Source organism: Sardina pilchardus, chromosome 20, assembly GCF_963854185.1.
Source record: "Sardina pilchardus chromosome 20, fSarPil1.1, whole genome shotgun sequence".
Taxonomy (NCBI): Eukaryota; Metazoa; Chordata; class Actinopteri; order Clupeiformes; family Clupeidae; genus Sardina; species Sardina pilchardus.
The window spans coordinates 17,596,331-17,610,455 of NC_085013.1; the positions used below are offsets into that span (position 1 = coordinate 17,596,331).

The 14,125-nt window shown below is 43.1% G+C and overlaps 2 protein-coding genes across 5 annotated transcripts; one reads left to right on the forward strand and one right to left on the reverse strand.

Moving 5' to 3' along the window:
* Positions 1-541: 541 nt before the first annotated feature.
* On the reverse strand, positions 542-6,720 carry LOC134068034 (leucine-rich repeat-containing protein 74A). Its single transcript, XM_062523538.1, has 13 exons — positions 6,591-6,720; positions 6,209-6,384; positions 5,634-5,741; positions 5,209-5,302; positions 5,068-5,117; positions 4,910-4,991; positions 4,720-4,805; positions 4,189-4,365; positions 3,469-3,564; positions 2,927-3,070; positions 2,625-2,729; positions 2,004-2,089; positions 542-1,429 (listed from the first exon to the last, which is right to left on the reverse strand). The coding sequence occupies exons 1-13, from the start codon at positions 6,715-6,717 to the stop codon at positions 838-840; spliced, it is 1,923 nt and encodes a 640-aa protein (XP_062379522.1). The 5' UTR covers positions 6,718-6,720; the 3' UTR covers positions 542-837.
* Positions 6,721-7,292: 572 nt separating this feature from the next.
* angel1 (angel homolog 1 (Drosophila)) lies at positions 7,293-14,012 on the forward strand. 4 transcript variants are annotated; one of them, XM_062523624.1, is made up of 10 exons: positions 7,293-7,395; positions 8,062-9,081; positions 9,689-9,924; positions 10,199-10,268; positions 10,513-10,952; positions 11,090-11,222; positions 11,562-11,672; positions 11,992-12,022; positions 12,831-12,994; positions 13,231-14,012. In XM_062523624.1, exons 1-10 carry the CDS (start codon positions 7,332-7,334, stop codon positions 13,383-13,385), a joined length of 2,424 nt encoding a protein of 807 aa, XP_062379608.1. In that variant the 5' UTR covers positions 7,293-7,331; the 3' UTR covers positions 13,386-14,012. The 4 variants fall into 4 exon arrangements, with proteins under 4 accessions (XP_062379608.1, XP_062379610.1, XP_062379609.1 ...); XM_062523626.1 differs by having other exon boundaries at positions 8,062-8,151; XM_062523623.1 differs by lacking the exon at positions 7,293-7,395 and adding an exon at positions 7,484-7,814.
* Positions 14,013-14,125: the final 113 nt, after the last annotated feature.

Genomic DNA, 14,125 nt, shown 5'->3' on the forward strand with positions numbered 1-14,125 from the left:
ATTCACCTCAAAGACGCTACACAGAGCAGTTTTTATTTGAGATTAGATTATAATCAACCCATAACCCCACAACACACCATCCTGTTACTGCTATGAATCTGATAGGGATCTTCTTAGCGCTGTATTACTGATAAAGAAATGGTCTGCCTATCTGTATTGACTCATCTTCTGTGTACATTTGTGTGTGTGCATGTATCTTTCCCAGACAGACCCAGACAGTTCAGGTCATCCCCCAGTAGCTAGTTTAGATATCCAGTATATATATACAGGAGTTGGTACCTGTTACCTCATGCCTAATATGGCATACAGGGCCTCCATAGAACACGCCAGCAAAGATCCTTGATTACTACGTTTGTGCCGCTCATTCCACTTTAATCCTCTCTGACGTCAGTCCACCTGACTGCAATACTCCTTTACCTGTAATATAGTTCTCTTATATGACAGGAACTACATTGCTGAACAAACAATAATTGACAAAGGATTTTTTAGAAGGCTGAAGAATGAAATGTGCATGTGTCTCTGTGTGTGTGTGTGTGTGTGTGTGTGTGCGTGCGTGTGTGCGTACATGTGTGTGTGTGTACGTGCGTGCGTGTGTGTGTGTGTGTTTGTGTGTGCATGCGTGTGTGCGTGCGTGCGTGCGTGCGTGCATGTGTGTGTGTGTGTGTGTGTATGTGTGTGCGCGTGCGTGTGTGTGTGTGTGTGTGTGTGTGTATGTGTGTGCGTGTGCGTGTGCATGTGCACGTGTGCGTGTGCGTGTGCGTGTGTGTGTGTGTGTGTGTGCGTGTGTGTGTGTGTGTGTGTGTGTGTGTGTGTGTGTGTGTGCGCCTCAGAGAATTGTCATTTTGTGGGCGATGCCTGAGCTTTCTTGTCCACGTGCTTCTTGAGCCTCCTCTTCCTCCCCTTGCCCTTGGCCTTGTTCAGCGCAGGCCTGGACCTGGTGAGGTGGTTCCCTGTGGGGCTGAGCTTGTAGGCGTCCTTGCCCAGGTTGGAGATGGAGAGCAGGCCCTGCGCGGAGGTGGGCTTGCCGTGGGCGTAGTGCGGCGAGTCGGCGTACAGGTTGGGCTGGGAGAAGGAGCGCATGGCGAGGGTGGACGGCGAGCACTGCGACGCCGTGCCGCCGCCGATCATGGGCAGGTGCACGTGCTCGCTGCTCAGGTTGGTGACGGAGTAGCGGCTGCTGTTGGACATGATGATGTGGTGCCAGGAGCTCAGGGGTGTGGCCGAGAAGTGCTGCGGCCCGTTGGAGTCGTCTTTGGCGCCCCCTGGTGACATGACCAGGGAGCCGTGCGGCGTGACGGCCTCCACGGCGCTCTGGAAGGTCTTGAGGATGCGTTCGCTCTTCTGCTTCTCTTTCTTCTGACGAGACTCCACCTTGCGCAGCTGCCGCCGGTGGTCCCTCATCATCTGCTTCCTGGTGTCAGCCAAGCCTCTAAAGAGCACAACAACAACAAAGGAAACGCTAAACTTTACTAAATGATCAGGGGCATGGAAATGTATTATGATCTAAATTGTAGGGATATCTTCTGGAAGAGTTACTTTTAAATGTTTCTCAAACAAACAAACAGAAGTGTATTTACGGGAGAGTGGGTGTAAACCAGTGGATGAGTGGGCCCGCACCCCGTATCTTGGACACTATTTTTTTTCATGTCACCATGAACTTGTTTGTGTTCTCCATATCTTAATCTAGCTGCAGAGTTCCAACCCGAATCACAGAAATATAATATCGCCTGGATGAATAATGTGTGGTTACCCGTTCATCATATGGCCATATAGGCATAAAATGAACTTGAAGAAGATAGCAGTAGTAGTTGCTCATTAAGGAAACATACCTTACCTCAAAAAGTGACAGGCTGATGTAGTGTTGGCTTAAGTGAGTACTTCTTTCATGATGCTCTATAATATGCACAAATCTACAAAATAGCTGAATCTCCACACAGCTGCACTGTCAAGATGCTGCTGCTCAAGAGCAATGCATGTAAAGTAGCCATATGTACTGTACCCACCTGTAGTCCACCATGCCTGACCTCTCTCTGTCCAGTCTCTGGATTAACTCCTCAATCTGGAACCGGTCCAAGGGAATGCTGGATTGCTGTAAAAGATTGATCAGGTTTACCCTTTACAAACATATATAGATACCGTACGTATAGTGTATTATAATGGAGTATGTCTTCTGCATTATGTTTGTTGTTTTAAAAACTCTTTTTCAGGGATTAGAAAGTGTAGGCCCAGATACAGGAAAGAGGAACCTACATTATGATCAAAACTGAGCAACATAAATGTGACTCAACTACCACAACTACTGATGTTCTTCCCTCAAAGCAGAAGTGGGTATTTATTTATTTATTTATAAATAGACTTTTGATGTGTGTGTGTGACCGATGTTGAAAGTCTAAATTTATTGGTTTCACCGTGTGAGAATCGGTCTGGTGTCAGCCAAGCTGGTGCCAGATCTAACCTCTACAAAGCCAACTCATGAAGAGTCTGGTGAATGTCTCCTCAACTGACATAATTCATATGAATCAATTATTAAATTATTTTTATTAGGCAAAAGGTTTTCTTTAATAACAATTCATGCGATGTGGTTAAAAATAAGTTAACACATTTTACAACTGTACATTACTAACCTGAACAGCCTTTCTGAAGTCGGACACTGGAACACGCATTGTTCCATCCTTGTCAATGTTCCGGAAGAAGTCCCACAGACGCAGTTTACGCTGGTCAAGGTAATCCTTACAAGGAAATAAAACACAGTACTGGTCAAGGTAATCCTTACAAGAAAATAAAACACAGTACTGGTCAAGGTAATCCTTACAAGAAAATAAAACACAGTACTCAACTGTTTACTACAGAGATACTCACAGATATGGATTATGACAACTAAATTACATTGTTATAGGTCGTGTCCATACTGTTACTGAAATTATACCTGGATGACTTTCATTGGATCAAGTCGTTTTGGGGGTTTCTTGGCTATAAAGCCGCCGACTCCCCCATATTGAACTTGAAGGTTGGGGTGCTCTTGACACGTAAGGTCAAGCAGCTGCACAAAGTTTTCATTCACCAAAACATTCTGCACGAGAGCAAAGAGAGGTCCAGATTAAAACAAAACAACACCATTTATACTCCAGTATTGTGCATTGTGTCAGACTTACAGTATACTCCAGTATTGTACATTGTGTCAGACTTATACTTCAGTATTTTACATTATGTCAGACTTGTTTTCATAACACTTGGGCAGTAAATTGAGTGTATTTTTTTAATTGGGAAGTTTTGGGTTCATGGACACACACAAAGCTAAACGAATGAACAGCATTTTATTAGTAGTTTCAGTACATTTATGCTACATTGACTAGGCTACATTTGTATGCCTTCTTTTTTGGGGAGTGACCATTACATGGACCATTTTCTACACCCTCAAGGATTTTAGAAGATTGTGATGATGACATACAATGATGACAGGAGACTTACGCAAATGTTGATCTCTTCTAGACCACTTTTGGGTGTGTTCTTGACAACATGGACCAAGGCCAGTGCACCTTCCACTGTCAGGGAATTATATGCCAACTGTAGATAGAATGTGCATGTATATGAGAACAAAAGATGTCAACAATTGATATGTTGTCTCACTATTCTCAATTAAATATAGGATTTACATGATTTGCCAATCATAGTGTTCTGTTTTTATTTACAGTATATTTTACAGCATCCCAGCATGTGAGGTCGTGCAACTCCTTGCGTTGCAAAGGTGGATTTCCAGCTGTATCTTGTACTGTATAGCTCTGGACAAAAATAAGAGACCGCTGCACATTTTTCTGACGTCATGGTACGGTTGACATCAAATTAAGAGACCATAGTAAATTTGAATATGACCGTCAAGTAATTTGAAGCAACCGTAGGATGACATCAGAAAAACGTGCGGTGGTCTCACGGATCATCATACCATCCCATGAATTCACTTGCATGCTATTTTTTCTGTTGCAATATCAACTCTCCATACCAGCAGGCAGCAGCTCACAGCCGCCATTTCCCCTCACCTGTAACACCCTGAGGATGTTGGACTCTTCCCCTCACCTGTAACACCCTGAGGATCTCTTGGACTCTTCCCCTCACCTGTAACACCCTGAGAGTCTTTTGGACTCTTCCCCTCACCTGTAACACCCTGAGGATCTCTTGGACTCTTCCCCTCACCTGTAACACCCGGAGGGTCTCGTTGGACTCCAGGCCCTTGCAGAACATGCCCACTCCCTCATTAGTGATGCGGTTGTTGCTGAGGTTCAGGTGCAGAAGGGTGTTGTTGAACTTCAGGGCTTCTCCAAGAGCCAGAGCGCCCTCATTGCCAAAGCCATTCCACGACAGGTCCAAGTACTTCAGGGTCATATTCACCTGAACAGGTCATCATGGTATGAAGTCATTATCGCGCATTGTATGCTAATTATATGTGCCAATATGTATGTTTTGAAGGTACAAAACATTATATAAAGTCTATAGAAAATATCAGATTGGTGGATTATGACAGACAGATTGCCATATTATTGACATTTTCATACCATTATATGCCATTGATATGATATAATATGATAATGATAATTCAAGCAACATACTGTTTTAAAGAGTGATGACTGAGGTCCTTACTGAATTACTTCTGCATTTTGTATGAGTGTGTTTGTGTACACTACAGTGATGTACTGTACAATATGTGTATCAATCTACATTACACACCTTGAGCCCTGCACAAAAAGCCACAGCTCCCTTCATTCGCAGATGATTCCAGCTGAGGTCCAGTGTCTCTAAACCTTCATTGTTGGCTGTAGGTTTTGAAATCAGATATCACAAGTTGACACTGTTTTAAGCTTATATCTTGAAATGTACTGTAGCTCTGTTGTATAACTAGAATGTCTCTCTCCTTCACCTAACATCTGGCCCAGATGATCTCCCCCACGCCCACCAAACTGATTGTGACTTAAATCCAGTTCTTTTACTCTGTAGTTATTCTGTTGAAACAAACAGCGATCAGATGTTAGGATTAACTCTATGCTAACATTAGTTTGGGCATGCTCTCTCACTTACCGCCAAGGCATCAGAAAAGTATTTGGCGTCATCCTCAATGAATCCATTCCCTAGTTGGACAGTAGAGGAAATATATATTTTTATATTATTTCTGAATTTGATTAGCTATTTTCTTGTGTATTTGTTGGAATTCACCATTACCTGACAGTCTCAAGGACTTGATGGAAATGTTTTCCAGTAAGATTTTTGCCACACTCTCAGCTCCAGCAGACTGAAGATGGTTTTTGGAGAGATCCTGAATGAACCAGAGACATGTTTCCCATTTAAATCTGGAGTGGCAAATCCATAACCAAACCTTTGCCTTTCTCACATCAGCCTGCCACTTCTCCCTACCATGCCCTCAGGCTTTTCACTTTAACCGCTTGTCTTATCACTATATTTTACTGCTCTTGCTGAAATTACATAGCTTCCCTTGGGCACAGTTCACTCAATAAGCATTTGTGTTACCCAATTATTGCCCTGGATTTCTTTCAGTATAGAGAAGAAGGCCCTAAACTGTGCATGGAAGAACATGGGAGGTAGAAGAGCTGATTATGAATACCGCTTTGCCGCTCGAACAAACTCACCAGATTCTGGATGGTGAAGTTTGCTCTGAGCATTTCCACAAGATACTTAGCCCCTTCAGCCAGGATATGGTTGTCTGCCAGCTCTAGAGTTGTGATATGCATATCAGTCTGCACATCACCAGAGAACATTAAATCCACATTAAAGCAGAATAACATTTTATTCGCAGTGATCTCCTTCAAAAGATGTGATGATTTTCAGTCTATTTCATAGTTAAAGTCTATTGTTGTATTGTTTTTAAACTGTGATATATAAACACACACACACACACACACACACACACACACACACACTACTGGTCAAAAGTTTGGGGTCACTTAGAAATTTCCATTCCACTGAACTGAATATGAATATAACAGAATACCATCTGAGATCAGTTGCATTGTGTTTTTAATCAGCCCAACAGTTTTCAGATTGCATAATGTGCTTACATAATTGAAAAAAATCTCAGCTGGTATTCTGTTTATAATGGAGTGGAATGGATATTTCCATGTGACCCCAAACATTTGACCGGTAGTGTATTTATCAACAGAGAACCGTGGGAGTGACAAATTATACTGAAAGACTGTGAATTCACCACAAGGGCTATAGCCAATGACTTGGCCCCCAGGGGTCCCAGGCCATGGTGTGTGAGGTTTAGTCTATCTGAACCCAGGTGACGCAGGAAGTAGGAGACAGGAACGACATCAACCAGTTTGCAGGCTTCCAGGTATAGCTCCTTGACTGACATGTCCTTTCTGCTCTTTCTGACCTCTGGTGGGAGATAAAAGCATGAACGTTTACTAGTGTGTAGTCTGCTCTGCATCCATAAGGTCTAATAATCTACTCGTCTCATATGACAAAAATCTGCTTTGCTAAATCCTTATGTATGCAATGTTATATGGAAAGTGTTATATGTCATTTCACATGCTGACATGCAAATCATGTTGGAGATTGTGTTGTTGTGTTGTTAGTCTTACCCTCTGTCTCCAGATCTGTGTCCCACTCATCGCCATCCAGTTGGGTGCCTGGGGGTGAGATGTCCCACTCTGTCATGCTCAGGGAGTCCAATGACAAGCAGGCCTGGTTAATTTCCTCTTGATGCATTTCATTATATGTCACGTTCATGTTTTAAACGCAGAGCAACAGTCTCTTCTCTATGTCTTCCATCAGGATGAATTGAATATATTCTTAGCAACCATGACTTATGTGAAACCTAAGCTGCCTTTGTTGTCACAACTTCTACTGACCAATGGGAAGAGCATCATAAAACATTTACACTAGGTGTTGGGTTAACCCACTGAAAGCTTTACAGCAATTACAAACATTTGAGACACTTCAGATGTGTTTGCTCCCTGTGTCCTTCTTGCTCTATCAGCCATGTTTAGCTAGAATATAACCCGACCATGAATTGTGTCAAAAAGGCAATGAATGCAGGCCTTGATTGGGTCACACTACTAAACTCTATTCATTTGTGTGTTTATTTTCATTTTATATACATTATTATTTACCTAGTTTTTGTTATTTTGATTACATCTTACCCCATTATTGATGAGCCACGAGATCAAATTCAGTCATCCAGCTTATGTCAGCAGGCAATGTGCCACAACCCCACAGTTGACCTTTAGCCTTTCTGTAAATGAAAGACTTTTATTTTGACGATATCATGGCCGCTCCCGGCAGGAAAATGCTAATGCTTTGATTTCGAACAGGAACACACCATGTTGGGATGCATTTTGTTCTATGCGCTACATCCATTTACTCGCGTTGTCATCAAAGTTTCAGGTAAAAACAATGGCCTGAAAAGACAACAGTGTTGATCTATTTATCTATTTATGCATTACGCATTATTGTTCTGTCAATAGTATGACTATACTCAACTCAATGTCATTATTATGAAACACGGAAGCGTAAGTTAACGTTAGCCTGTTTGCTTGCAGGTTTATTCAGAGATGTGGATTTCAGTTGAATGCAGTACAAAAAGATTTTGTTCACAATCACTATTACTATTGTATTACTTCTCTCTAAGTAAGTCAGTGACAGAATGAGAATACACACCGCGTATTCAGCCCTTAAGGCGAGCTTTTCCACTATTAGATATCTAGGCTCTAGCAGGTATGCAGTTAATGTTTGGTTAGCTGACACTCCGCCTAGCTTTATCTTGCGTCGTGGACTGCGCAATGCACGTGGAATTGTTTTGAAAGGTAACTTTGATGGATGTTTCACAATTCTGTACATAGGCATACGCATGATGCTAGTTGATAGCTAGTTTCTACAAAGCTTTCAGATGCATCCGTATAGTAGGTTCCATAGATTGTTGTAATGTCTGTGATGTTATTTGCCTTGTGTTGAAGCATTGTGTCAGGCATGTTGTTGTCTAAAACAATGTTCTATCTCTCTCTGTGTTTTGTCTGTTGTTATCTCTGTGTGTTTCTGTTGATTTTCCAACAGAATCTGTGGTTAAGGCGGCTTCCTCAGTGCTCATGAATGGAAAGGAGACCTGGGATAGTGGCGGGCCGCGTCCACAGAAGTTGGCCAAAAGTCAGTCTGCTGTGCTGGATGAGTGGCTAGGGCAAAGTGGTCTGATCCATAAAAACTCAGAGAAAGCAATAGGCGATGGTGAAAGTAAATGTCTTGAGGAGGTGCAGGAGGAGATGATGGAGAAGAAAGCAACTCCAGAGGCCAGTGGGTGCATCACCTGCCCCACCGGTGAAGACATTGTTAGGGAGGTACAGAAGGAGGGAATTGGCTCAGAGACAGAAGCCCAAGTGCAAGAAGGTGTAGTCCAAACAAAAATCCACGTGTTGAGTAGTGACATGGCGGAGGGAGATGCGTCTCGAGAAGACGTGGAGATGAAGGAAGAGAGAGTTGAGCCAGAGACAGAAGTCCAAGTGCAGGAGGATTTAGTTCAACCAAAAATCCACGTGTTGAGCAGCGACATGGCGGAGGGAGATGCGTCTCAGGATAGCGTGGGGATGAAAGAAGAGGGAGTTGAGCCAGAGACAGAAGCCCAAGTGCAGGAAGATTTAGTTCAAACAAGACCAAAAATGTTGAGCAGCAACATGGCGGTGGGTGATGCTTCTCAGGAAGACGTAAAGAGAGAGGATGGGGGAACGACACCACCACCAGTTGCTCAGGGAGGAGAGTCTGCCTCAACTAATGATAACCAAGCCACTGGTGTAGAGGCTTATGCTGCCCAGGCAGGTTTAGAAACGCATCCTCACACCTCGTCCAGTCACCTCCAGGGACGTCCCATGACGGACTGCCTGCTCATGGACCTGGGCGCCCTCCTCGCTGAGACCCCGACATGTGGCAGTGCCCCCCAGTTTAAGACTGAGCCCCCCCACCCTGAGATGGAGGGCTGGCACTTCCCAGCAGGGCAGGGCTTGGCAGACATGGTACATCGCCCTTACTGGCAGTTCCCAGCCATGAGCTACTATCCAGCCCTGCAGGAGAACACCGAGTTTAAAGGTGTGATGTGATCATTTAAAAGAATGCAATGTCCGCAACACTGGTCTTGGCTCCCGTATTTATTGATGCTGGGTTGAAACGTTGCCTATCTTTATATACAAATAAATATTAAATATTTGTTTATATTAAATATAATAAATATTATATTAAATAAATAAATCAAATATGGGCGCTAAAAGCAGTGTTGCGAACATTACGTTCTTTTACTGAAGCACGTTTAATTTGTCCTGCACCTGCCAAAGGGAGGGATGTGCGCACAATAACACATTTTTTGAACGTTAATGTGATCATTTACCATCATGTAGTGGAAACATTTCTTCCTGTTGTAGTGGGCTGAACATGTCTCAACTCAAGTTAATTGTTTCGGTAGAATGTCTTCACCCCCAAGTTCACCATCTGCCTCATATAAGAAACAAAAGGGTATTTTATTGATAGGGCAGCTTAACAAACAAACAAACAAACAAACAAACAAACAAACAAACATATAACTACTGATTCAGACACATGGTTTTATTCAGCTGTCTTTCGTAACAGTATATAATATATATCGTATACATGTATGTGTATGTATGTTATTTTCTCAGTACTTGCATATGTCTCTGTTTAGTAATTTGGCGGGTATGGGAAGATCTGCCTGGACCCCAAGCTGAGGCAGCAGCTCCTCAGGTGATTGACCAAGACTCAGGCTCCTTGTTTAAGTTCTCCGTCATGTCCTACAACATCTTGGCTCAGGACCTACTGGAGGCCAACCCTGAACTCTACAAACACTGCTCAGATGCGGTGCTGGTCTGGAGCGCCCGTCTCAAGGGGATTATCCAGGAGATTCAAGCCTGGTGGCCAGATGTGAGTACAATGTTTTGCTGCGTTTTGCTGTAGCAGCCTGTGTTCCTATGGCAGTGAATGATAATGTATACTGTATAGTATATGCTACATTTTTAGTTATGTTTTCGGAAATGGTTGTTGACATAATGTGTGAAGCTTCCTTAAAAAAAAAGTGATGTTCATTTTGTCACAGCTAGACTCTAGAGCTTAGTAATGCCGTTCATGGCTGATCTGGTACAGGATTGGAGTGGTATAATGGAACAGTCAATAATATAAATAATTTGGTTGTGTCCAGATTCTGTGTTTGCAAGAGGCTCAGGAAGACCATTTCAAGACACAGCTCCAACCTGTCCTCAATAGCATGGGTAAGTCCAGAACACTGTCCTTGTTTACGACTGTGATTCCATCATTCCAGAATTAGATAGCCCAATGTTCAACATTATACAAGTGATCATTATTATTATTATTATTATTATTATTATATCTGGCCTTCACATGACCAGATTGGATTAAGCTTTAGAAAGCTACAAAAGCTGACAGCAAAGGGCAACACACAAGCATTTTAGGGTTCAGAAAAATAAGTCGAAATTGTTTTTCCTACTTCCAAAGGGTACAGCTGTGTGTACAAGCGGCGGACAGGATCCAAGACGGACGGATGTGCCGTGTGCTACCAGAACAACCGCTTCTCCCAGCTCTCCGTGACTCTCCTGGAGCTCCGTAAGGACGGATGTGAGCTGCTGGACCGCGACAATGTGGCCATTGTGTTATTGCTGCAGCCAATCACCTCTCATCAGTGCCACGACCAGAGGGGCACCCCCATATGTGTGGCCACCACCCACCTGCTGTTCAACCCCAGGAGAGGAGACATCAAGCTGGCCCAGCTGGTGCTGGTGATGGCGGAGGTGGATAAAGTGGTGAAGCACTGCAAGGACATGGGGCGAGAGTGCGAGGTGGTTCTCTGTGGAGACTTCAACTCTTTCCCCAATATGCCACTGTATCAGTTCATCAGCACAGGACAGCTCCATTACCATGGCTTACCAGCCTGGATGGTAAGCACCCATTTTATTTAGCCACAACGTTTTCTTCTGCAATTTGCAGGTCCCTAATCTATTTCTATCTGATTTTGTATGTTCAGAAAGATCACTGAACTGATCTTTTCTGTATGTTTGGAATCGTTTACGGTCAGATATCAGGCCAGGAGGATCTGTCACACCAAACTCATCCCAGAAGAGTCTTCGCTCCCCTGTTGCCTAGCAGCCTCGGCATCAACGACAACTGCCAGTATGTAACTACGAGGAAGGCCAGGCCACGGCCGCCAGGTTAGAATGCCTCTGTTTGTGTTTTTCTGCAGTGCTTTCTCATGGCAACTGGCCTGAGGCACCTGTACCACCTGCACCATACACCGGTGACCCAGGTTCGATTCCCGCCCCAGGGTCCTTTCCGGATCCCACCCCTGCTCTCTCCCATTCGCTTCCTGTCACTCTCCTTTGTCCTATCATTAAAGACATAAAAAGCCCAAAAATATATTTTAAAGAAGTTTTTAAACGTTGTAATATTGTTTTGGCTAGAGGTTGATAGTGGAATTACAATTAGGCAAGTTTTTGTGGTGAATTAACCCAGCCGTGTGTAAATATTTTGTTCTTATCCTTCTTCGGCAGGAGCATTAAATTACGAACATGACTACATGCTTAATCTACGGTACAGCCAGGCAGCTCGTGTGCGGCCAAAAGACCTGGAGCTTATACCTGGAGTCACAGACAACTCGCCTGGTAAACACACAAACCTCTCAACAATAACGTTTCCCAGACCCTTATTTTGGGTGGATGATCATAAATGTCAAAGTGACATTACCACCCCAACAGTAGTAACTCAATGCCATGCCCACCAAAACCTTAAACCCATGACTTTAAAGACTCTCAATCACAAGATAGAAAACTGTGTTGAATTATAATCATAACCATTGAATTGTATTGAATTACAATCATAATCGTTGAGTTAAAATCATGGCCTCTTCCGTGGTGTTATAACAGACTCTTCAGTGGTATGAATCGATCACCAATGACCTCTCTCCATCCTTTTTCCTTGTAGATCAACATGAAAAGCAGCCATCTCCTCAAACGTATGTATAAAATGCTTTATCTCCCTCAACAATGGAATTCTCTTCTCTGATTGGCTGATGGGGTGGCCATTAACTTCGTATAACCTGCTACCTTTGAAGTAGTTCCCGTAACACACTTGAATATTAATTCGCCAAACTCGTTGCGAAGTTTAAATGAACTGTCACGTAGCATCCAAGCTGAAATACAGACGTGCAGAACCATAGGAACATTGTAGCATATGACGGAGGTGGATTGTAGCTAGTTGGATGCCATGTAGGCTATAAAAGTAGCGATCTTTCAAAGTTAAAGTTATTCAGAATCCTGGGATATGGCCGCTTGACAACGGGAGAGATAGAACTAACGACTGGCTTTTGGCCGTAGCAACCAGCCATTTAGAACTAACGACTGGCCTTTGGCCATAGCAACCATCCATTTTAGAACTAGTAACGGCAGTTTTGTCCTGCAAGTAGAAAGTTGATATGTGGCGGAAAGTAGTCCCACAGTCAAGACAGTTTTAGCGATGTTAACGGACGCAACGGTGGAATAAAACTATGTTCTAAATATACAGGTTATGAATACAAACGGGAGATAAGCGGGATAACGGCCTTCGAGGTCGACCGGTTCGATGGAAATAATGGCACGGCGGAGGTAACTCCGTCTCCGTGCTTCGCACGTCGCCGGAGTTCTAGACCTCCACCTAGCCATTATTTCCATCGAACCGGTCACCTCGTCGGCCGTTATCCCTTACTTAAAGTTCACTGACCCTGAAACCAAAGATTCTTTAGAACCTCAGCCGTCTGTGCTGAAACTCCATTTTGGCATTTGCAGGTTCCGGAACACAGTCTGCCACTGCCTGGACTTGAGATCCGCCTACACTCATATCATCACTGGAACAGACAGACCCGAGGTAACCACGGTACACTCCAGTGCGGGAGCAACAGTCGATTATATCTTCTACTCCGGAAAAAGTAAACACAGCCAAGGCCAAACAGGTAATGCTGACTACTCCAGGAGGAAAACCTCATACTGAAAACCATCCTATTATTTTAGTTTAAAAAAAAAAAAACGAGGATGTTTACAAATATGTTGAGTTCTTCAGTTCAAAGTATAACCTTTACAAATATGTTGAGTTCTTCAGTTCAAAGTATAACCTTATGTTTTATCAAGACATTGGAAATGGTTCAAAGGTGAAATGTCTGACTCTGTATTGTATTTTGTGTTCACATAGACAAAGGACTGCAAGGAGGCCTAGAGCTAATAGGAAGATTGTCTCTCCTGTCCGAAGCAGACTTGTGGGCTTTGAGAGGTCTGCCCAATGAGATCTTTACCTCCGACCATCTCAGCCTATTGGTCAAATTTCAGCTGCGCATCAGCCCACTCTGATGTCACAGAGGGATTGTTATGTGACTGTGATTGGCCATCTACTGTACACAGGAAGTGTATAGATTAATGGCCTTAATGGACGATGGACATGCGCCACATCTTATACATCATGACATCATGATGGGTTCTGCTTATTTCTGGTTCAAGTTGGATGTCGAGAGACATCCTGTTAAGATTTCATCCCAGTGTTTGTGTTCAAGCTGCATTCAGAAAATAATTTCAGCAAGAGACATTTTTCAGCCAGTTCAAAAGGGTCTCTTTGTTCCTTTTTAACACAATTTTATAGTTGAGTTGAAAACTTCAGAATTTTATATTTACAGTGGTTATTCGGGATATAATTTAAGGAAATGTTGAATTGGCTCATCAATTACATCAATGGAGCAGACATCTGCTGCAGGATTTACAAGAGGGTTCTAAACTTTTGTACTCCAAGGCATCGACGCCAATTTTGTTTCAAATATTTATATGATGAAGATACAGACTTTATACTGCAGATTCTATGAACCTCATGGAAGGAATATTCAAGTGATTTTCAGGTTTCTGAGCCAGCCTGATGGTTTGAGCTAAAAGGATTTTTATTTTATCTATGGAAATAATTTGTTAATAAACATGTAATTTTCTAAGAAATTGGCACCATTCATTTTGGACAGTCCAAGAGGATATTTGACTTTGAGGTTAGCTAGTAACCAATGAGATACTCTCAAGCATAATGCATGGCTAACACCGATCAGTAGGCACAA